The sequence below is a fragment of the Tamandua tetradactyla genome, chromosome 21 (assembly GCF_023851605.1).
Source record: "Tamandua tetradactyla isolate mTamTet1 chromosome 21, mTamTet1.pri, whole genome shotgun sequence".
NCBI classification, from domain to species: Eukaryota; Metazoa; Chordata; class Mammalia; order Pilosa; family Myrmecophagidae; genus Tamandua; species Tamandua tetradactyla.
Window position 1 is genome coordinate 52,071,625 of NC_135347.1, and position 25,287 is coordinate 52,096,911.

Here is a 25,287-nt window from a genome sequence, read left to right on the forward strand (position 1 = left end):
GTATTTTGTTTGTTTGTTTGTTTTTTACATGGGCTGGGGCCGGGAATCGAACCGAGGTCCTCCGGCATGGCAGGCAAGCACTTTGCCCGCTGAGCCACCGCGGCCCGCCCAACGCTTCAGACTTCTTCTTAAGGAAATAAACAAAAAACAATCTCTCCCTTAACTTAAGTCACCATTAGCTGGGGTTTCTATTACTGTTGATGAAACACCGACTTGTATACCAGCAACTGTAGGGGAAAATGGCAGGTGAGGTAAGAGAGGTAGGCAGGGGCCAGATCATGCAGTGCCTCTTAGGCCACGCCATGGAGTTTGGATTTTATTTTTTTTTAATTTTTAAAAATTTTCTTTTCTTTTTGGAGTTTGGATTTTATTCTATATGTAAAGAATTTTAGCAGACAACCCAAACGTGTGCTTGTCCACATACACACACAGATAAAACATAACTCATTATTAAAATAACAGAATAGATATTGACTGAAGATATATTTACCATTTCCATTTTTATTTTTATAGAAATTACTATTTAGAACCAGACTGAAAGAAATGAAAAGCCTCATGAATAACTCTTGCAATCGTTTGGCTAAAAACCCCAAATGTTTTCTTTCTGACCACTTTTACTTGGAAGAACCTTTAATACCTTATACTTGGAAGACACTTTAATGTATTCTAGGTATTGCATCTACCTGTTTTAGCCATATCAGTCGTTACCAATTATGTTCAGCTACTGAGTTTACAATTACCATCTTAAACGGATCTCTGCCTTTGAAATAGCCCCACATTTCTGCTTCGAATCTTCTCTCTTTAAAGAGAAGTCAACTTTGCTTCATAAGCGTGGCTGCCCTAAATGCCTTGGTGTTGTTTTTCACCTAGCTGGCACCAAAAGAATCATAAAATAAGGTAGCTCATTTGAAACATTTTTCTTACGGTTGTCCTGTTCCTCCATTCAGGAAAAAGATTACTGGTTACCATGGCAATCAGCTTCACAGCATTCCATTCTAAGTAACTGCATAGGTACAGCACAAGCTTTACTCCACATTCTTGGACTGGTAGCTCTCTGCAGATATGCATCTTTTTCAAGGCACCATATCCCTGTCTCTTCTGAATGCCTTGAAATTTTGCATTTTTAGTTGTACAATGATCTCCTCATGGCACCTAACTAAAATTTTTCTGGTATGTTCTTTTACAAGTCCAGTGTCATACTTGTATCCCTTTCATCATATTCTGCAAACAACGAGTTTGCAGTCATTATCAGAGTAGAAGGTAACTGTTTGGAATCATTTCCCATGCGCTCTATGTCATATCTTTCCTGTGATAATTCTCTAACTTCCCTCTCCCTTGCACCTCCAACCACTCAGAAAATAGTGCACGCAGAGGAGTAAAAATTGTCCTCAAGCAATTGTCTCAGTGAGGCCAAACATATTCCCACTCTTGAGGCTATTAATTAACCTGCTTCTGTTTAAACAAGCAACACAACTCAATGATACCCAGTATCTGTTATATTGTGGGGGAGAGGGGATGACTGGAAAATTTTTATATAATGCTTTCATTCTTATTGCTTTTAGTTGGTTATTTAGTTTCTTTATAACTATATGATAGAAACTAGCAATCTTGAGCATTTTTTATTATAGAGAGATATCTTTTTACCTATTACTACATTTGAAGTGATAGTAGTATTTTGCCAATTAAAAAGATTTAGGGAGCTTGAAAGGGGGTTGATATTATCAGTTAGATAATTCAAAATAAAATTTGGCTTTTACTCTCTTGCGAAGTTTTTCTGACCTAGATCTCTTTTCATTGAAAAATATCTATCTCCTGACCAATCTATGAACACCCCATTGAAGACTGCCATTTCCTATTAAGGGGATGGAAGTAAACTCTGTAACTAAAACAGATGCCTTCGCCCACAGATTCTAAAATCAGAGGGTATTCATAAACCTCTCCACAAATTTCCAGAGCATAAGTGGGAAACAGGAACTGTTAAGAATTCGAAACTCTACTAATGTACTTTTTGCCTCTTCCGGTAAAAGAAAATAAATTACTTTCTAGGAAGTTCACTACTTTAAAAACACACAAAGAAATTAGGGTTGGAAATTCCTGATTGGAATTTGGGTTACATCAGCCTATTTTAGGAGAAAAGATATGTATTTTTAGATGGAAAACTATACAATGGTTCTCTGATTCCTGTCAAAATTGTATTGGAAATCATTTCAAGGGGGGAGAAGAAGAACTTACCCTAGGATTATTTATTTTCTTTCTGAGAAGACATTCCATATTACATAAAAAGTTTCATTTATTCCTTTGGGTACGTGGATATAAGCATTCCCTGATATATTCATCCCGCACAAGCTAGAAATAAAAATTAACCAATTATAGGTAGAATTTTCTAGAATTGAGCAAAGGCCAAAGTTAAATAATCACATATACTTTGGGTAATTATATCACAGAGCATCATTAGATTTATGTAGAAAAAGTTACTGTCAATTTTCAATTGACAAAAGAGCAGCTGAGAAGGAACCATGCAGCTTGAAAGAGTGGAAACTCTAATGAAGGGTCAGCGTTCTAAAGGCAGGGAGGCAGCCGACATTCTGTTTTGACAGCTAGGTAAAGATGAGGGAAAGAAAAGATTGTAAAACACAGGAAGCTGTGATGAAAGGGCAGAATGAAGTGTTTGAAAAACGGTAATGTGAGAACTTTTATTAACATGGAAGAAAAGAGCCGGAAAACAATTGAGTTCAGATAGAAAACAGTTTGTAGAGAAATTTTAGTTAATTTGTTTTTTAATTTGGAAGGGTCCAGAGATGACATTATTTGAAAAATGACAGTTTTATTGTTTTAATATTTTATACAGAAGTAGGAAGCTCCATTTGCCTGAAATATGTTATTACAAGTTTCTATTAATATGATAATAATATATATATTAGACAAATTGGCAAGAAGGGATTTGATTTTGATTAACCTTTAGTTATAACCTTTTAACATTTTTACTCACTAGCTTAAACATTTCAAACTCGAAGCAAATTCTGAAATCAATGCAGGATCATGATTTTATTATGTGAAGATGATCAGAAAGCCTGATTTAGTTGTAAATTGGTCCTAGATTTTTTTTTCTTTTTTTGCCAGTATCCTTTAATCTTGGGTTCTTAAGTTGAGGAAGAAAATTTAAATGCAGAAAGCTGCAAACTAATGTTCAGTAATTAGGAATCATATGAATAGTTAAATATTAAAACATTTTAAAAAGTCATACATGGTATGAATTCTATAAAGTTTTAGCTTCTTTTGTTTAAACTACATTGATATTGATTTGTAACTACCCTAATAATACTTTATAGGTTGGTAATCTTATGTCCTAGATGTTCCGGGTCACTTCAGATTTCAAATATTTTTATTATTTTAAATCATGTGTCCTGATTTGGTTTGGAAAACATGGTTGCTGAATTATAGACTAACTTTATATGTAATAGCTATTAGCAGTATGTAGTTACTCTATTTCTTGGCCATGATTATCGAGTTAACTTGAATGAAAATTTCAACATTAAAAAAAAATCTTCCTAATAAGAAGCTGTGTTAAAATAATGGAGGTATTTAAACACTATAGTTATTTACAGTTTAAAAAACATTCATTCAAAACAGTGTGGTACTGATATGAGGATTGACATAGAGAACAATGGAACAGAACTGGGATTCCATCTATGGCCAACTGACTTTTTTTTTTTTTTCAGTTAAATAATTTGTTAGATATGCTGCCTCACTTTTTAAAAGCATTTTTTTTATTGTGAAATATAACAAAAATACAAAAAAGCAACACATTTCAAAGTACATTTTAATAAGAAGTTATAGAACAGATTTCAAAGTTTGATATGGGCTGCAGTTCCACAATTTCAGGTTTTTCCTTTTGGCTGCTCCATGACACTGGAGACTAAAAAGAAATAGCAATATAATGATTCAGTAGTCATAATTATTTGTTAAATCTTAACTTCTCTGTTATATCTCCTCCTTCTCCTTTGATGCTTCTCCTAATCTTTAGGAATATTTGGGTTATGCCCATTCTAACTTTTTTCATGTTGAAAAGGGGTGTCAACAACATGAGATAGTGAGACGGAACTGGTTGATGTTCTTGGAGAGAATGGTACCTCTGGCTTTCAGGAGTTATCTGGCCTAGGAACCATCTGGAGGTTTTAGATTTCTGAAAAGTAAACTTAGCAAATACAACTTTTGTAGGATCTCAAGTAGAGCCCTGGCTGATTTTTAGGGCTAAAAGGAATGATGTTGGTTGGGGTTTTGACCAGTTGATTTCTTAACAAGGGTGCGAAGTCTTCTCAATAGGGAAAGAATGGACTCTTAAAAATGGTGCTTGTGAAACTGGATTTCTGCATGCAAAAGAATGAAACTGGACCCCTACCTCACACCATATAAAAAAATTAACTCAAAATGGAATAACAACCCAAATAGAAGTGCTAAAACCATAAAATTTTTAGAAGAAAACACAGAAGGAATTCTCAATGACCTTGGATTTGGCAACAGATTCTTAGATATGACACCAAAAACACAAGCAATAAAGAACAAACAGATAAATTGGACTTCATCAAAATCGAAAACTTTTGTGCATCAAAAGACATTAGCAAGAAAATGAGAAGATAATGGGAGAAAATAGTTGCAAATCATATATCTGACAAGGGTTTTATATCCAGAATACATAAAATACTCCTACAACTCAACAACAGAAACACAAACAACCCAATTTTAAAAATGGGCAAAGGACCTGAATAGACATTTCTCCAAAGAAGACATACAAATGGCTGTGAAGATACTCATCATTAGTCACTAAGGAAAGCAAATAAAAACCACAATGAGGCTTTCAGCCTCTAACTTGGAGGAGGCCAAGGTGCAACTTTGGTTGGCATCCAGGTTCATCTAACAGGCTACCTCCATTTTGCCACCCAAGTTCAAGCCACAATGAGATCAAAGTTGTTGACTTCAGGCGCATTGGTAGGGAGGTCAGCGCCATGTCTGCTCTGGCCCCAAAGATCAACCCTTTGTTTCTGTCTTCAAAAAAGGTTGGTGATAGTTCTAAGAAGTACAGTGAAACTGACCACTTGGAAAAGAATGGCTCAGATTGAGCTGGTATCTTCTGCTTCTGCCCTGATCATCAAACCTCAAGGAACCATTCAGTATTAGAAAGAAGCAAAAAACTCTAAGCACAGTGGAAATACCACTTCTAATAAGATTGTAAGCCTTGCCCAACAGATGCAGCACCAATCTTTAGCCAGAGAACTCTCTGGACCATTAAAGAGATTCTGGGAACTGTCCATTCTGTGGGCTGCAGTGTCCATGTCCACTATCTCATGACATCATAGATGACATCAACAGTGGTGCAGTGGAATGTGGAGCCAGAAAGAACTACAATGAAAAATATTTTAATAAGAGATAATTTGACAGCCAAAATACAAACAAACAAAAAAACCATAATGAGATACTCCCCACACTCACTAGGATGACTACTATTTTTTTCAAATGTGTATTGCTAGCGGGAATGTAAAACAGTGCAGCCATTGTGGAAAACAATTTGATGGTTCCTCAAAAAGTTAAACCTAGAATTACCATATTACTTGGTAGTTCCGCTTTCAGGTATATACCCAAAAGGGGTGAAGACAGGGACTCAAATAGATCCTTGTATGCCAACCTTCATAGCAATATTATTCAAAATAGCCAAAAATGGGAAACAATGCACATTTCCATCATCAGATGAATGGATAAACAACATGTGGTCACATACTATGGAATATTATTCAGTCATAAAAGGAATGAAGCACTGATATATGCTACATGGAAGAACCTAGAAAACATTAAGCTAAGTGAGCAGACAGACACAAAGGTAAATATTGTATGATTCCACTTATACTAAATATCTGAATAAGGAAAGTTGCAGAAGCAGATTAGAGGTGGGGGAGAAGAGTGGCAGGGGAGGGAGATATGGGGTGTTATTTCTTAATGGGTACAGAGATTTTGTTTGGGGTGATGAAAAAGTTGTGGCAATGGATAGTGGTGATGGCTGCACAACACTGTGAGTGGAGTTAATGTCACTAAACCGTACACTTAAAATAATAAATTTTATGTTATATATATATTCATATGCATACACATATATATATAACCACAATAAATATTTTGATAAGTTATGGACCAAACACACATACAGCTTGTGAGTAGATGGTTACTCACCTTTGTCATATAGGAATGTGAAACAACATATTTTAGAGATGTTGTAATTATATATTATATGGTCAAAACTATAGATAACAAAATAATCAATGTGCTCTTATTAAAAAAGGATTTGGTTGTCTTTCTTATAACTTCCCAAAACCAGAAATATGCTCTTGGTAAAGTGGAACCTAGAGGGTACACTGGAACTTGCTATGTATATGATGAAAATTATGTGAATGAGCTCTCTTACTGATGAATTACTATAATGATGAATTACTATCATTTATAACATTTTAAGAATTGTTTATGGTCCAGCTCTTGATTCTTTCGTGTTTAGGTAACCACTAAGTGGGGAGGGAGTAGAGTCTACTATGTCCCGATGTGCATTTAATAAATCTTTAAATATTAAGGTGATTTACCCAAATCATGGAAGTGTATACACCACTAGTGATCAGGCTCTCCCTCCCACATTTCCCTACGGGTTGGGACGTGTGAAGCCGGGGGATGCTGCGGCAACAGGGTGGTGGGAGTGTAAAATAGGATATCACCCACTTGACACTTCAGCACTGTTGCTATGAATGATTCACTTGGGTTTGGCACATTCATTGCAAGAAAATCTCCTCCTCCCGCCGCTTCCTTCTCCGAGCTTCTCTCAAGTTGTCTCCGGTGCTCTGGCCTTTATGGAGCAGCCAGAGCAGGTGGGCACAGAGGAGTTCACCAAGTCCTCCTCCCCTGCTCCTTCCCTAATTTAGCAGTACTTCCGGCCGCGTGACATCATCCCCCGCACCCCGGTGACGAGAGCGGCGGGTGACGCGCGTGCGGAGCGAAGCGCGCTGACGTTGCTATTTAAAGGGCCTCCTGCGGGAGGATGGAGACACAGCGCGAGCACCTGGTGTGGGCAGCGGAGGTGCCCGTGGCAGCCGGTAGTGGGGCCAGGAGCGAGCCGAGGAGCAGAGCGCGTGGCCTGCCCGCCGCCGGCCACTAGGGAAGGGGAAAGGAAGGCAGGAAGGACAGACTGACGGACGGAATTGCCAACCGGCCTGTCTAGCTTCCCATAAAGGCCGCCTCGGCCCCTGGCCACCAGGCTCCCGCTCTCCGCTGGGCCCCAGCGGGCCCTCGCGACGGGTTAGCGTCCCGCCGCAGTTCCTCGGCGGCCGTCTCCCGGCTCGTCCCGAGCGCAGGGGGAGGGCCCGCTCTCGTCCGCTCTCTCCCCGCCCCTTCTCCGCCCCCAGCAGCCTGCCTCGCCGCCGCGCCCGCCTCACGCCGGCGGCGCAGACCTGGGAAGCGGCGCTCTTCGCCCAAAGAGCCGGCCGAGGAGGCGGAGGCAGCGGCGGGTCTGGGGCCGCCCGGACGGGCGCTGCTCTGCGGAGCGGGAGCTGGAGGCCGGCGGAGACGGGCGCTGATGGAAGCGTGAGGAGGCGGCGGCGGGGCCCGGGGAACGTGAGGCGGCGCGCGGCGGCGGCACGGAGCCCGAGCGGCGAGGCTGTGAGGTGCGGGCGCCCGAGCGGCAGCTCTCCGGAGGCTGCGAGCTTCAGTCCCTCTCTTCGACGCGAGCTTAGCTGCCCGCCACAGCTCAGGCGGGCGCCCGCCTCCCCTCAGCCCTTCCGCCATCGCGCTCGGTTCTCCCGGAGCCGGGGGCCGGGGGCCGGAGGAAGCGTGGGGCTCGGCTTTCCGATTCATTCATTCTCTGTCGACGCGAGCCGCAGACGCGCTGGGAGCCGAAGAGAGCAGGGAAGAGGGGGCAGCCGCGAATGAAGGGCCAGGCTCGAGCCGGGCTCCATTGTGCTTGGCGGCGGGGGGCGGGAAGGGGCTGAGGGAGGTGGGGTCACCCCCTCCCGCTGCTCCCCGGCGTGCGCTCTCCCCCAGCCTGCTGCCAGCCTGGAAATGGCTCCGTTTATTCTCCTCGGGAGAGTGAATCGATCCTGCCCGGTCTTTTCTTCCTCCTCTCCGCCTCCTTTCTGCTCCTAGTCTTAGGAAGGGAAAAATTTTAGAAGGACAGATTCCCATGTGGAGTGTTGTGCACGTCGCGAGCTGCCGGCTTTTGCACTTCGGGGAAGAGATTTTTGTATGTGTTTTTTTTTCTTTCTAATGCCAGCGCAGAGAGGCGATGGCATTGCGCTTTTAGAATTTTTATTTTTCCCGTAGGGATCTTTAAAGTGCACGTCGCGTTGGGTTTCACGCTCCACCCCCAGGGACCTGGTGTGGAGAAATTGGACCCGGCGGCCTCAGTAGCACCGAAGAGGCCGGGTTACCTGGCTCTCCCTGAGTGTCGAGGAGGGCACGAGCGAAATGACCAGCGAACTCAGGTTTAACTGGACTCGGTGAAGCTGGATTCCGCGTTTGCCTACGTATAAGCTCGTTCTGTGGAATAGAGTTGCCCGCTCTTTCCTCCGCGAAGCCTTTTAACTCGCATAAGCAAATGCCACCTCAGTGTGTTTGAACGTTTTGGTATTTACGAGAGAGAGAGCATCTTATCTAAGGGGACGGATTGAGTCGTCAGCCTCACGAAAGACCCCGGAAAAAGGATCTCGGGGGTGCAAAACAGCTGCGAAATAGCCGGCCGAGAAATTCCTTTGGAAGTTATTCCGTAGCCAAGAGCAGAAACTTCAGAGCAAGTTTTCATTTGGCAAAATGGGGTAAGGATTTTTGTGCTTCACACAACTTCGAATGTGTTTGTGCGTGTGTGTTAGTGAGGGTTGGTGCTGATTGTGTTTTGTGGTGGTCATGCACATTTGCCACCTGCCTTGCTAAGTTGGTTATATGTGTATATATATATTTAAATACAGGTGTTTAACCTTTTAACAGATTATTTTGTGTTCTTTTAGAGTGACACCGGGAGGTCATAGTTAAGGAGCGGTATGTATGTCCTTAGTAGCCTCAATATATTTTTTATCAGTAATGTTTAAGAAAACAGGGCATTCTGCTTGTTGCTGGTCAAACAGCTGCATCAGTTCGTAGTCAAAATTATGTTGGAGTTTTTTTTTTTTTTTTTTTTTTTTTTTTTTTTTTTGCCATTTGTCTTTCAAAAGCAAGTACTGCATTCTCGCAGTACTTTGGGAATTAGTCAGTTGCACAAAGGGAACAATCATAATCCAAAGTAATGAGTGGTTAAACTACAACACTTGAAATGATCCAGAGTAAATTGTTGCCCTCATTGTGCCCTCTGTTTTGCCCTTGGATAATCCAAAGCTAAGGTGTATGTAATTGATTTATTAGGACTATTACAGTGAAAATCTGTCTTCTTAATGCAATCTCAAGAGTGCCAGTACTCTCAGGAGATGAAAGCTTGAAAAGGAAAAAGCTTTCTGTTGAAGGAACTTGATCATTTTTCTGTTTTTTTTTTTTTTTTTTTTGCTTTTAAGCTTAGGTCAGCTTAGGTCTTCTGTTAGTGTTACTCTTAGATGGACACCTTCCTTCAGACCCAAAGCCTACCACTACCTACACTTTATTAAGTCTATTCATTCACATAGTACCTGATAAAATGTTGGTGACTTCTTATTTTAAGCCAGAAACGCATAATATTTTTTCTTTTGTTTTTTCTTTCCATAATGTTTTAATATAAGTAATGACCTACTCATTTCATTGACAGATTGTGGATGCTTTCCGTTAAAGAGGAACTTCCAGAATTTTCTGTTTTATGGTTGAACAAACACATGTAAACTGTAGTTGAGGGACGAATTTTGAAACGACAGACTCTGAAATTTCATAGTGACAGTTTAGAGGTATACACTCCCTGCTTGAAACTTGCTGAGAAAAGCTCTTGGTTAGTACTACCTTTTTCTGTTGAAATTGGAATTTGTTTATTTTAACAAGTTTGAAATTTCAGAACGCATGTTGTAGGAGCCCTTCCTCAGGAATTAATTTCCTCAGTGACAGTTGTTTTTTAAAACTTAAACGTCAAGTGATGAGAACATATGTAACTCGCGTGATTTGGTGTACTGCTGTGAGCAATTAAAATACCTCCTTCTGTTTCTAGTGTTGCTATTAGTAGCTTAGTGATCTGAGGCAAATTTCTTAACCTCTACCTGGACTCTGTTTTCTTAACTGTAAAATGAAGAACCTAGATAGGTTTTAGAGATTTTTCCAACTTGTAACAATTATCGTTTTTCTCCTCCTTTCTGTTTTAGTGATGACTAATTTCTTGAAATAGACTTTTCAGATGGAGAGATTTATTTTCTTTGAGCAGTTTTTTTGAGCACTTTTGCAAGTTGGAAAATAATGGTATTTGAAAAATATTTCAGATGAATTGCACTGATTTTAAATAAGAAATTCCAAAAAGCACTACTGTTCAAAACCTTTGAACATGGCTTCTCTGGAGAATCTGCAGCTCTTCTGTTTAGAATGTTTTGGAGGAAAAAATTCAAGTGGCAGTTTTTCGTGTTGAAGACTGCATTCTCTCTAGATTGTGGCACCATGGTACAACATTAGTTTAACAGACTTTTAGCATGAATGCCCATCATTTCACCAAGGAAGTCTGGGTTGAGGTTAAATACTAAAAGGACTAGTATTTAAAATATAAAACAAGCCCTCCCCCTCTCCCCCGCCACAACACATTTAGACTTTTCAGTGTAATTAAATTTATGTATAAACTAATTTGTTTAGTTTTCTGTTAATAAGACCTTAAAAGTGGACTGAAGAGGGAAAGGAGTATTTATAGTGTTATATTCCTGAAAGTCCATATTGGCCTTCTCATTGATAGTGACTTAGTCTCTGGGAGTTGTGGAGAGAAGGATAGGTGGACATAGAAAAGAAGAGCATAAAAAGAAGGCATTTGTGCACGTTTCTATTATCTGTAGGTTTTTATACCTGTTAAATTGTTTGTGTAATAAACATAGCCACCTGGATCTACTTAAAACAAAAGAAAATTGAGCTTTAAATAACCTTTAAAGTTTTATCCAGGCAATCCTAAATTACCTTCTTCTGAAAGGTATCTAAAAGTTTAATATCATGGGTGAAGAATCTCATGAATACATTTTTTGACAAAGGTTATAGTCAGACTTTGATTTTTGCCTTAATTTATATTGATTGCAAGTTTAGCGGCAAAGTCTAAGCAAAGGGATTATTTTTAAGAAAATGAGTGATTAGTTTAAGCAAAAAAAAAAATCTGTGGCTCTGTAATAGTAGTTTGTGAATATGGTGGAAACTGAGAAGAACAGCTGAAAGTGACAGTTGGCAGAGTCTGTCAAAGTATCTTGAATGCTGCATGAACTGTTTTAATTGCATGCAGTGAAGGCAGCTGAAAGTATTGGTTTGTAAAGTAGTTTTATCAGACCTTTTAAAAATTAGGGCATTCACAGATGAAATCTGTGAAAGTCTTCTCAGGAGCCCCCATTGTGTCTGAACCTCAAACTAACATCTCGTAATGAGAACAGTGAGTCAGTAGCTATTTCAGAACTATCAGAATAGCTTCAATCAGTTATTTCATGCCATCTTGTTTAGCTCATGTAGGCGCTTGGTGCCGTCAACAAGGGAATAGAGGATCCCACCAATAATCGCTAGTTAAATATAAAATGAGGGTTCTTCTTGCTAATAAGATCTGCTAATGCCATTTCTGATTTTTTTCACCTCCCTTTTCTCTCCTGCATCTCTCCCTTCTCCCAGAAAACTTCCCGAGGCATGGAAATAGGTACTGCTGCGTTGCAATCTGAACTGATTCCCTTCTTCCCTGAACCACAGGAAGCTAACAGCTCTTTCTGCCTTAAGCTGCCAAGTGCTGCTCTCTGGGGGTTGTAGCAAAAACGTGGAAATATTGATTCAGCTCTGTTATATGAATGGGCTCTTAGCAAAGGCATCCACCCTATCATTCCTAACAGCAGAGAAGTTAGATGCAATTGCTTACTGCTTTATTTGTTTATTTTACCAGTTTTTGAGCTTCTATTGTGTGGCATGTGATGGGCTCAGTGCTGCTCATGCAGAGACTCCTCAAGGAATTTATAGTCTGGAAGTGAGGAAGACAGTCAAGTTTAAAGTAAAAAGTACAGTGAAATGTCGGAGGGACTTTAATGAAGGACACCGTAGAGGCATAAATTGTGTGTGTGAGCTGCTCAGGGAAGGACCCAAAAAGGCTTTGTGGAGGAGGCAATAGGTGTTAAATATTGAAAGATGAGTAGGGATAGGCTCCCTGGACAAATGAGAGGGTGTTTAAGGTAGAGGAATATTGTTACTTCAACAAGGAACTGCAAAAAAGTTTGGCACCATAGGCTTAGCTTGCTTGGGGTGTAGCAAGAGGTGGGGCTGAGGCCACATTTGGAGAGCCTAGTGGACCAAACAGAATTTTGGATTATCCCATAGGCTTGTGTGTTTTTTGGTGATGACCTATCAGTAAGATTTTTTTACATCACGACCTAGTACGCGCATGTATAAATGATGGAATTTCACAAAATAGTACTCTTGCTTTGTGTGATGTGCTTTGTTTTTTCTACTCTATCCCGTTCTGTTTTAGTTTTAAGAGAAATGCTGGGTGTGACCCACTAAATTGATGTAATAACCCAGAAGTATCAATTGGTAATTTGAAAAGCACTGCTCTTGACTGTGGGAAAGGACTAAAAGGTTTTTAACTGAGTAGAAACGTGGAGGAGGATCAGGAGAGGAAGGGTGAGAAAAAGTTAAAGAAATGGTTTATAAACTGGTTTTGTATGTTGTGTCCTGTGAAAACACCGAGGTGGGAGCCATCAGTGTTGGCTGACAGGGGAGGTGAATCTTTGGTCCGACCTTGGAAAATTCCGAAGTGGAGAGCTGGGAGGGATGGTGATTGAGATCAGGGCGTATGTGTGTTCCTAGCAGAGATGTTCACACCTGTGTGGGCTATGAAATAGTGAATTTGGAAGTTTGAAAAGGCCTTTCTAGCTGGCATACAAACTGCATGGAAAGTAGAGATTTCGTTAAGCAAGAATTAAAGGGTACTTGGAGATTTGCTGGTAAGATTTGCTTTGTAAGCCATAAAATTATTTCACTTGTGACTATCATAGAATTGTAATTTTATATGTATTGATATATATCAAAAGAATACCAACCATAAGAAGGCTGATAAATTGGATGAGTTATCTATTTTGAGAATAGGTTTATTTTTTAATATATTGAATTAATGGAAAAATGGATCCGTGCTCTTACTGATGTGTGAACAAACTTTTTTTTCTTGAGGTAATAAGATATACATTGGCCAAATCACCCTCGTTCTTTCCAAATGTCCTTTTCCCCTAATCTATAACCTTATTACCTATGTTGAAAACTAAAACTTCTCATTGGTTCAAATTTGTTCTTATTTCCTTTTATCCTTGTGGCTTCATCCCTTCACCCACTTTTTCACTTGTCCTAGTGAAATAGGCAAGATTTTCGGGGATTGTGAATAGTGAAAATAATAACAGTGAATTCTCATGTTTTTTCCTCTTGGTACAGTGTTAAAATTGATGTCATCGAAAAAGTTTGAGCCCAGTCCCATCACCAAACCTACCACCTCCTTGACTTTGCTCCTGAAATTTCTTGCCTAGTGGCAGTATCTGTTTGTGTCAACAACACTAAAATATGAAGATGGAGGATTTTCTTTTCCAAATTTGGTGGTGACTGGGGTTACCACCCACTGCCAACTGCCAGAAAAAGAGTGTAATCAGTAAATGAGATGGCAATTGTGTTGTCGTCCCGTGATATGGGAATAATATTTAAATGTACATATAAGATATTTTACAATGTCTTTCAAAAAAAACCCCATTAGATCCTAGAGTTTTAAGAATGAAAATAAAAACTACCTGAATGTTTACATATTCAGCAGTGCACAAAGAGAAAGGAAGAAGAATCAAGATTGTAATATTTGAGAGTTTGTGCAAAACTGTTGGTAGGATTGTATAAACTAGTTAAGGTGGTTAAGCTATGCAAGTTAACTTTTGAAAGGAGCAAATATTAAAGTTAGGATCATTTGGGAGACAGGATGGATGTGGGATATGTTTTTGGCTCTGGGCTAAAGTTTTTATAACAATGAAATAGTGATTATAAATAGCCCATTAGGATGTGATTATGTAATTCTTAAACAAGCTATATAAGACCTTTTTTGATTGGTCACTTTATATAGATACTAATCCTTTTTAAAAATATCCTTATTAATCCTATTTTTGTTTCACTTGTAATTTTGTTTTCTTTATTTTGATTTTCTGATTCTAGAATAGAATTATTAAACACTCCCAGCAAATTTGCAGACCTATCTTAAGCAGACACTCACACACACAAATAATCCATTTTAAGATTTGAATATATAAAGGGTGTGTTTAGAGGAAGTTCTTAATTTTGTTTCAGGACTGCAATGTTTTTATTAATTTAATAATTCTGAAATGAGATCACAATTTAAATCTGACTGGTATGATATTCTTTTTTGTGATTAAATTGTGAAATTTGGTTTTGGATAATTACCTCAAATTTTATTCATGGTACTTAAGGTCTTGACAAAAGAAACTGCCCTTGTTCATAGTTTGTAGACTCACTTTAGTTTTTGAAAGATCGACTATCTTAAATAAAAAGGTGATTAAATCTCAAATGGACCAACCTCTCCACTGTCATTGTGATTTTTTTTTTCCAATCTTCTGGTGTTTAGTTGAAATATTTATTTTTAATTACTGGATTGTTTCGTTGTTAAAGAGTAATCCAAATATCTGAACAGAAGAATAGAGAAAATGGGTCCCAAATAGTTAATGTTTCTTGAGTAGGTCAAACTTGTTTAAAAGACAGTCATTCTGTGTTCTTCAACATGTGAATAAAAGCATGTATTCAAAAACTTAATTTTAGGCAAAAAGTCTTTAATTTTTATAGCATCTCTCCCTAGAAACTATAAATTTAGGACATCCATGATCACTCTGTTAAAAGACACAGATTTACATATAGTTTCAGGTATTTACACCGCAGTATTTACATGATAGTTAGCAATTAGTTGTCCCCTAATTGCTGAGAGAATACACCTATTTATTATAAGCCTTTTAAAAATGTCACATAGAAAGGTTTTATATTTTAGGAGACCTAGATGGGCAAGATTTCCATTCTCTTTCTTTCCTTGATTTCCTGAGATTGGGTTGGAATTGATCCCTTAGAATTCTGCCAGAATAGAAGTTTATTCCAAATCAAAACATTTTATCTATGGGTATATGAAGAAGGCCTCTGAGTAAAAAATTACAATTTTGCTTCTAAATCCGAGTTGGAGAAAAAGCAGACCTTTTTTGAAATGTAAATCGAATCTTGTTACAAAGAATGCTATTATTATACACACGTGCACACATGCATATGTGTATGTACATATATGTGTGTGCAATTTTCACTATGGGAAATTTTAAACATATATAGTATGAGAGTACAGTAATGAATTTAAATATTCCCATCACTCAACTTCAATAATTACCAACTCATGGCCAGTCTTATTTCATCTATATGAGCACTCATTACCACTTCCCACTATATCATTTTTGAAGCAAATCTCAGACATCATTTTTTTTTTTTTGTATGCTGTATGGTGGGATTATATTTCATTATTTTTCCATGTGTGTACCCCATTATTGCAGCACCATTTATTGAATTTTTGTTTTGCTTGTTTGTTTTTTGTTTGTTTTGCTTGTTTTGTTTGTTTTAGGGGAAGTGCATGGGCCAGGAATCGAACCTGGGTCTCCCATATGCCAGGCAACAATTCTACTACTGAACTGCCCTTGCAACCCCCATATCATTTTATCTGTAAATATTTCAGTATGTACATATAATATTTTATATATTGATTAATGACAGACAAAAACTCATGAAGATGGTTTTTCTTTCTCTGTACTACACTGTTTAAATAAAAAGTTAAAAATATTTAAAAAAAGACAAAATTATCAGTGAACTTCTGTTCTTGATTGTAGCATTTCACACTTCTTTCCCCATCCCTAAGAAGTCTTAACACATTAGTCATTTCTTTGCTCCGTAATAAAAGGTCTGAGAAAAGAAAAGTAGATGAAACCTATGGGAATCAGTGCTGCTTGTTTTGAGCAGCTTTTTTGAGGGAGGACATTGAAGTTATTAATGTGTGCTTATCACCTTTTAATGTTTTACCTTTTCATCTACTTGTATTTGATTTATTTATTTCCCATCTTGTTTGTAAAAGTTTTGAAAAATCTGCTCGCTTTTCTGGTAAGTATAATTTTGATTTTACAGGAATTATTTTTAGTGCCTTTATCAAAAACAAAACAAATATAACCTATCCTTTCTCATGAGTTTTTCCCCCAATAATTTATTGTGAACTCTGTATGGCTCCTATGTAGCAAAAATGATTTTAATATATAGAACTAACTTTCTTCACTTCATTAAGAACTGAATTTCATTTACACTTAAGTACATTTTTCTTTTAAGGTAGTCTGTGGAGGAAGGCAGAAATTCATTTTTTTTTTAACTGGTATTGGAAATAAAATTGTTTATAAACAATTAGGAATCTAATCAGTATTATATCTTCAAGGTACAGTTTACTTTTACACTTTCTCTAGGTTTGAAAAATCACCTTAATCTTCTGATACCTAATCTGAGCTTAAAAAAAGCTCTGCTTTAAGGAGGTTTTATTTTAATGTTCTTCCATAAAACGTGAGACCTTTCCATGTTATCTTTGAAAAGGGTTGTCACCAAGTCCTCTATGTAGAGTGGCTAAGTTGTTATAAGAAGTGAGGGGTTTTTGTAAAACTGCCAAACTAGAATTGAATAAAAATTAAAAGCAGAACAAACAGTGCTGAGGGAACACAGATACAAAAGCAGCTTTCATTACTTTATAAGGTGTTTATTGGCACGTCTAGATCCATGTGCTCACTCGTCTCAGAGTTCAGAGATCTGTAGAATTGTGCACTTGAACCTCCCACCCCACCTCCCCAAGAAGGGCTTGTTTTCTAATTTGTCACTGTCTTTAGTTGGACAGTCTTAATAGAAATGTGCCGACTATAGATGGTGCTTCCTAACTAGCTAGTTCATGCGATGGCACACATGTCCAATATAAATTGGAAGGATTTAGGGAGTTAGAGCTCAATTCTAGCATACAGAGAGAATCATGATTACTAGCAATTGGGCATATAGTTGGGTATGCCAGTTATTTTTCTAGGTTAATTATTGGATCTTTTCATCTTTACATTTAAGCATGCTTCCATCTTAAGCAATTATTGTCTTTTATCTGTTTAATTTCAGCATCTGTAAGTAAGAACTTTAAGAAGGTTATTCTGAAAAAGGCTTTTTTTGTGAGTCAGAATGTTCTGCCCTAGTTACTTTCAGTTTCTCTCATTAGGCTCTTAACAATTCTGGCAAATTATCTTAACTGGATTTGACCAACCAAGAGTTCAGAGTACTATATTAGAATATTTCTTTCAGTCAGTCTTCCTTCATGGAAGGAAGGTAAGATTACATATCTAAACTTATCCAGGACAGTAATTAATTTTGATCCTACTCTAATATTTAAGTGTGCCTGTCCTGTTTTCTTTTTAATCTTTGTGTTTTCTTTTTTGCCTATTTTGTAAAACGGCATTGTTTTCTATCTTGCTCTGTTGTTATGAATCTCTGTCACACAGCCTGCTCTTGTTTACTTGGTATTGACAGAGAATCATATACATTAAGCTGAATGGGAAGGTCTCCAAGTAAAGAATTCATTTTTCTTGGGGTTCTGTTGATGTTTTAAAATATTTTTCTAGATCTTGCAGACTCTTTTTTTCTTTACTTGACTGATGATCCATGGAATTATAGTTATCTATTTTATTTCTTGCTTCATTTGTATTTTATTAATGTTAAATTGATATTTGTTCCTATATCTATGTGATTATGGGGGAAATAAGACATTAATGACAGTACTACTACTTAAATTTTTTGTGGCATATTCTGAGTAATCGGCATCTGATCTATGGGTTGTTAAATTATAGGCTGTTCATGGGACTGCAAGGGTAGTTCATTGGTAGAATTCTCGCCTGCAAAGCAGGAGACCTGGGTTTGATTCCTGGTCCATGTACTTCCCAAAAAATAAGCAAGCAAAGCGTAGAAGAAAACCAACCAAATAAAAATTCAACTAATAGTGATGCAATAATGGGATACTCACATGGAAAAATAATGAAATGTGACCCCACCATACAGCATACAAAAAAAAATTATAGGTTATTCATGTGGTCGTATGGTGCTATGGTTAATTGGAAATCAGGAAGCAAAATTGAATATGGCCTATGACCTCAAGTATATAAAATATGTACAGTGTTTGCATAAAAAAAGATCTGAAGAACATTCGTTAAAGTGCTACTATGTTTCTTACTGGTAGGTAAGATTGTGAAATTTTGTTTTGATTTTTTTCTGAATCTTTTAATTTCTCTCTAATAAATATATTAAGTTTTAGAGTTTCTCTTGGTTGTAAGGGTGTGGGATACTAAAAAATTTATTTTAATATCTACAATACAATGTTTTCAGAATCTGTCACTGTTTGTATATTTAGATACTAATGTGTTTGTATCAATTTTAGCTTGCTCATCTTAAAAAATTTTATTTTCAAAATTAGCTAAACTAGTTACTCATTGACAATTAGCAAAAATTGTTCTTATTCAAATGTAAGTAGTATTTATTCCGTCAGTTCTCAGAGTGTTAGTACTAAGCCCCACATTTTTCTAATAAAGAGACTTTATAGCTCAGTGGGAGAATGTGTTGTGTGTACAGTTGTGAAATGGTAGAGCATGTTCTAGATCATCTGGTTGCTTAGGTCTCTTATCTTTAATTTGGGGGATCCTAAATGGGTACTTAGATATATAATGATTCATTGGAAGAGAACATTCTAATTCTTGTTCATAGTTCTTTAAAAAAAATACCATACAAAAAAACCCCTTTGAATTTAGTGCAAGCTTAGTATCTTAGTGGTGAATATATTACATATATGTATCTTGTTTTCCTTCTAGATGACATTGCAAGAAACTGCATTTTAGTTTTAATGTAATAAAATCTCTACTCAATGCCTTTTTTTAACATATTGAAGTCTTTATAAATGATTTAACATTATTACATGTATTTGATATAGTTTCCAAAGTTGATATTAAATTGTAAATTCTACTAGTCAAAGCCCCGTTAAGTAAGTTCCCTTGTAGGTTTTGGGCACATGGGCCACTGGAGTACTTTAGCAGGCAGACTTCACATCAGAAAAAGAGATTTGAGATGTTATTTTGTAATATTTTTCCAGGGGCTTAATGCTTGAATGGGAGATCCACAAGTGGAATACTGAACAATTTCTGAATTACCCTGAGATAGCTGTAAGTTATTTGATTCCCTTATTTGTAAGAGAAGATTGGAATACATTATATCCAGATTTAAAAGCTTTTTTGCTTCTGAAAATTTTCCCAGGGGTCATAAACTCTCTGATCCTGTCATTGGCTGAACAGAAAAATGTGTGGTTGTAGAAGACAGTAGGGATTGGATGGGACTGTGGGAAAGTGAAGAGAGCATGCCTAAAGATGTTCATATCAAGTATTTAAAAGAAGTTGTCTGGTCAGAAAAACACATATACATAGGCTTGTCTCTTATTAAGACTTTTTTTTTAAGCTCCTATCATGTGCTAGCTACTGTAATGCTCTAGTGTAGGTTAGATACAGTAAATTTGAATTGCTTTTAACTTTTGACTAACGAAGACAGATCAGAACATACCAGAACAGTGACAGGAGTTAATAGTAAATCAGTGGTTCTCAATTTTGAACCTGCATCACAGTTACTTGGAGGGCTTATTTAAAAGCACAGATTGCTAGACTTCACTCCCAGAGTTTCAAATTCAGAGGGTCTAGGAGTGGGGCCCATGAATTTGCTGTTCTAACAAATTCCCAAGTGATGCTAATGCTAGTGGTCCAGGAACCTTACTTTGGGTGTCACTGTGTTTGATAAATGAAGTTTGCAAATGTGAAAAATTTTTACTCATTCAGCGTGACTCCTGATGCTTTAATTTCTCTCTGCTTTCAAGGTGCAAAAACTAATTTTGAACTGAGGGGAAAACCCTGATTGAGCCTTTTATTTTTTTATAAGCTAAAAGATACAGGACAACTTGAAAATGATCTCTATCTTTTTAAACCTGAGTACTTTTAGCAACACTTACCAGTTATGCCCTTTTCTTATTGAGATTTACTTTCTAAATGTATTGTTTTTTTAAACTATTTTCACTGCATTGACCTCTGAAGTTTTTGCTTTTGGAGGAAATATTTCCTTCTGCCAGATATCCTTAAGTTTGTCCACATGCCGTAACGATTTTTTTTTAGTATGAAAAATAGCATATATACAAAAAAGCAATAAATTTCAAAGCACACCACACAATTGGTTATAGGACAGATATCAGAGTTTGGTATGGGTTATAGTTCCACAATTTTAGGCTTTTCCTTTTGGCTGCTCCAAGATATTGGAGACTAAAATAAATATCAATATAATGATTCAGGAGTCATACTCATTTGTTAAATCCTACCTTCTCTTTTATAAGAAAATCCTACCTTCTCCTTTTATCTTTTTTAAAAATTATTTGTTTTTTAATTGATATATGTTAATATATTCACATATCATGTAATCATCCAAAGTCTACAATCAGTGGTTCATAATATCATATTATTATCACAATCATTTTTTTTCTTTTTTTGTGAGAAAGAGCATATATACAAAAAGCAATAAATTTCAAAGCACATCACAATTAGTTGTGGAACAGATTTGAGTTTGGTATGGGTTGTAATTCCACAATTTTAGATTTCTAGGTGCTCTGAGATACTGGAGACTAAAGGAAATAGCAGTATAATGATTTGGCAGTCAAACTCATCTGTTAAATCTATAAAACTCCACCATCACCTTTGATCTTTTTCCCCACTCTTTAGGGGTATTTGGGCTATGCCCATTCTAACTTTTTCATGTTGAAAGGGGCGTTCAAGAATATGGGATGAGGGGTGGAACTATTTGATGTTATGGAGAGGCTGGCCCCTCTACATTTTAGGACTTATTGGTCCAGGGGTCTGTCTGGAGGTTGTAGGTTTCTAGAAAGTTACCCTAGTCCATGGAACTTTTGTAGAATTTTATATAATGCCCTAGGTATTCTTTAGGATTGGCAGGAATGGTTTTGGTAAGTTATGATAGGTAGCAATGTCTAACTGAAGTTTGTGTAAGAGCAACCTCCAGAGTAGCCTCTCGACTCTATTTGAACTCTCTTAGCCACTGATACCTTATTTCTTATACTTCTTTTCCCCCTTTTGGTCAGGACGGCACTGTTGATCCCACGGTGACAGGGCCAGGCTCATCCCTGGAAGTCATTTCCTATGCTGCCGAGGAAACTTTCACCCCTGGTTGTCATGTCCCACATAGAGGGGAGGGCAATGGTTTCACTTGCCAAGTTGGGCTGAGAGAGAGAGAGAGAGGCCACATCGAAGCAACAAAAGATGTCCTCTGGAAGTAACTCTTAGGCATACTTACAGGTAGGCTAAGCTTCTCTGCTACATTCATAAGCTGCACAAGAGCAAGCCTCAAGATCAAGGGCTTGGCCTATTGATTTGAGTGTCTCTAATGTTTGACACAGTATCAGGGGTTTCCCTGGTAGTAATAATTTTTCTTACCCCTCAAGGGACTTTGCCAATACTTTTTAATTGTCTATGCATGCCATAACTATTAATTTTTCATTGTTGTATGAAATTACCACAATTTCAATGCCTGAAAATAAATACCCACTTCTTGTCTCACAGTTTCTGTAATCAGGAATCCAGGCACCAGTTTTTTTTTGTAATCCCTGCTCAGGGTCTCATGGATCTGCATTCAGGGTGTCAACTAGGGCTTGAGTCTCAGACATTTGTTGCTGGGACCTCTTCCAAGTTCATGTGGTTTTGGCAGAATTCATTTCCATGTAGCTATAGAACTCAGAGGCTTTATCTTCAAAGCCAGCAGGAGAAGCTCTGATGCTTTACCTTCTTTTAAAGGACTCCCCTGAATTGGTCAGGCCCACCCGAATAATCTCCCTTTTGTTTAACTCAGAGTCAACTGATAAGTAATCTAATCACCCTATGATAACCACCTGTATCACCCATGTTCAAAGGGAGAGGATTGTACAGAAAGTGTCTGCCAGGGGTGGGAATCCTGGGGGCTGAATTAGAATTCTGGCTACCATACTACATTACATACCCATGAATATTTTCCAAATGCTCTGATACCAATGTATCCTTTCCATTAGGAAAAAGAAATCCTACTTTTAAAATCCAGAGCTCTCTATAAACCTGCTTTACTCTGGGTGGGTTATCTCTAAGCTTTCTGTGTAGTTCTCATACTAGTTCTTCCCTTACATTTAAAAAAAAAATTGTAGGGTGCATGGGTAGGTAGTTTAGTGGTTAGAATGCCTGCCTTCCATGCGGGAGACCTGGGTTCCATTCCCAGACCATGCGCCCCCAAAATAAATAAATAAATAAAATTGTATCTCCCATTTCCTGGACATCTTGTTTTCTTCTTTTTTGGTTAACCCCCTTTGTTTTGCTAAAGTGGTTTTTCCTGTAGTTTTCTGAAAATGGCTAGGTAGAAGATAAATTCTATGGACATTGCATATGTGAAAATGTTTTTTCTTCTCCTGTCTCTTAGTTGAGTATAGATAACTACACCGGAAATAATTTCCCCTCAGAATTATGAAGGCACTGATGTACTGTCTTCCAGTCTTATTGTTGAAGTTTGTTTCTGATTCCTGTTTTTTTAGATGTGACTTTGACCCCCGGTGGAAGATTTTAGGATTTTCTTTTTTTCCCTGGTTTTTGAAAACTTCACAATGATAAACATTGGTAGGGCTCTTTTTTTTTTTTTTAAACTTTTTTTTAAAATTGTGAAATATAACATATATGCAAAAAAGCAGTTATATTCAAAGTACACTCCAACAAGCAGCTACAAAGCAGATTTCATAGTTTGGTATGGGAACCATTCCACAGTTTCAGGTTTTTGCTTCTGGCTGCTCCAGAACACTGGAGGCTAAAAGAAACCTCAGTGTAGTGATTCAGCTATAGTCATATTCATTTGTTAAATCCTATCTTCTCTGTTATGACTCCCTTTCTTTGATCCTTTTCCAACTCTATAAGGATCTTTGGATTATGCCCTTTCTAACTTTTGCATGTTGAAAAGGGGTGTTGATAATTTTGAATAGGGGGATAGAATTATTTGATATTCTTAGAGAAGCTGGCCCCTCTGAGTTTCAAGGCTTATCTAGCCTAGGAACATTCTGGAGGCACTGGGTTTCAGGAGAGTAAACTTAGTACATGAAACTTTTAGAGTCTCAGTTAGAGCCCTTGATGTTCTTTTGGGTTAACAGGAATGGTGTAGGTTACGGTTTTGCAAACTGTGGTAATCAGCGATATCTAGCTGAAGCTTGTGTAAGAGTAGCCTCCAGAATAGCCTCTTGACACTATTTGAATACTTCCAGCTGCTGATACCTTATTTGTTACATTTCTCTTTCACCTTTTGGTCAGGAAGGCGTTGTTGATCCCACAGTGCCAGGGCCATGCTTATCTCTGGGAGTCATGTCCCATGTGGCTGAGGAGACTTTAACCACTGAATGTCATGTTCTGTGTAGGGGAGAGGGTAATGATATTATTTGCAGAATTGGGCTTAGAGTGGCCACATCTGAGCAACGAAAGAGGTTTTCTGGAAGTAGCTCTTAGGCACGACTATAGGTAAGCTAAGTTTCTCTGCTACAGAAATAAGCTTCAGAAGAGCAAGCCATAAGATCAAGGGCTTGACCTATTGATTTGGGAGTCCCTAAAGTTTGAGACAGAACTAAGGGTTTCCCTGGTGGTAAAGTTTAATAGTTCCATATGTTTTTTCCAGTCCCTCAAGGAACTCGACCAATACTTATTTTTTATTTTTATTTTTTTTTAACATGGGCAGGCACCAGAAGTCAAACCTGGGTCTCCATATCAATACTTTTAAATTATCTACCCAGCATACTCTGGGATCTATCCAGGTATAGCATTGAGTCGTACAAAATTATAAGCCCTCATTCATTGTAGGGTTTTGTTTATATGTTGTGGTTGTGTACATTTATTCTTTTGTTCATTTGTGGACCCTTTCAATCTGGCAACACTTCCTTAAGTCCATGAGATTTCTTCTGTTTTTAAAGAGTATTTTCTTCTGTGTTCTCTCTTCTCTTTCTGAACAGTTTAGTAGTTGGATGGTAGACCTCCTTTTTTGTCTTGGCTACCATTCCTTTTTATTCTGTGTTCTATGGTCATTTCCTTAACTATTCTAACTTTTCACTGGGTTATATTTCCACCTACTTTTTAATTTCCAGGTGTACTTTTTAATTCCCTTCCTTCCTTCCTTCATTTATCTATCTGTCTGTCTGTCTGTCTGTCTATCTATCTATCTATGTACTTTCTTTTTTTTTTAAAAAAAAAAAGACTCCTGGTGCTATTTTATTGATGTATATCATTTATTTGAGGGCATTTATAATGGTTTGAAATTTCATTGTCCATTTTCTGTATTTTCTTTCTTTTGAGTTTCTTTTTCTTATTTGTTTCAATTTCTTCTTTCATCTTGAGAACTATCCTGGAATATCCCGTGATCTTCAGCTGTGTAAATTTGGGCAACATACTAAAAAGCTGGCTAGACGCTCTTTCTGAGTCAGGGAGGTCTGACACTGGTAGGTTTCAGGTTGAGATGTTTAGGTGGTTTAGTGTCCTAGCTGCTAAAACAAATACCATACAATGGGTTAGCTTAATAGGAATTTATTAGCTCATGCTTTCAGAAGGCTATAAGGCTTCCTTCTTACTGAGGGAAAGGTTGGTATCTTCTGGCTAGTCAAAGCTTAGGTTCATTGGCTTTTCTGTCATATGGCAGTGCATGTGTTTTCTTCTTTCTCTTCTGGGTTCTGTCAATTCTCAGCTTCTGGCTGTTACCCATGACTTTTCTCTGGCTTTCACTCTGCTTATAAAGGACTCCAGTAATTTGGATTAAAGCCCAACCTGATTCACTTGGGCCGTACCTTAACTGAAGTAATATCTTGAAGAGACCACACCTCCCAGAATGCAGACCAAGACCAAGAACATGTCCAAACAGGTAGGTAATTCAGTTCACCATAGGCAGGGAACTGGCCTTTTTCTTAAGTGGTTCCTAAGT

The 25,287-nt window shown here is 37.7% G+C and overlaps 1 protein-coding gene and 1 pseudogene across 6 annotated transcripts in view; both read left to right on the forward strand.

Annotated features, from left to right (window-relative positions):
- Nucleotides 1–2,607: 2,607 nt before the first annotated feature.
- Nucleotides 2,608–5,428, forward strand: LOC143665214 (large ribosomal subunit protein uL11 pseudogene; annotated as a pseudogene).
- A 372-nt stretch (nucleotides 5,429–5,800) lies between these two features.
- Nucleotides 5,801–25,287, forward strand: part of HOMER1 (homer scaffold protein 1) — a 155,196-nt gene continuing 135,709 nt past the window's right edge. The window contains exons 1-2 of one of the 6 annotated variants that reach the window (XM_077139337.1): nucleotides 5,831–5,872; nucleotides 19,376–19,445. Coding sequence is in view for 3 of the 6 variants with exons in the window: in XM_077139334.1 (XP_076995449.1) it covers nucleotides 8,833–8,837 (5 nt within the window). In the remaining 3 variants the exon portion in view is untranslated. Of the gene's footprint in view, nucleotides 5,873–7,678; nucleotides 8,838–19,375; nucleotides 19,446–25,287 lie in introns of those variants that run through there. The other 5 variants (XM_077139334.1, XM_077139333.1, XM_077139336.1 and 2 more) reach the window with 5 other exon arrangements.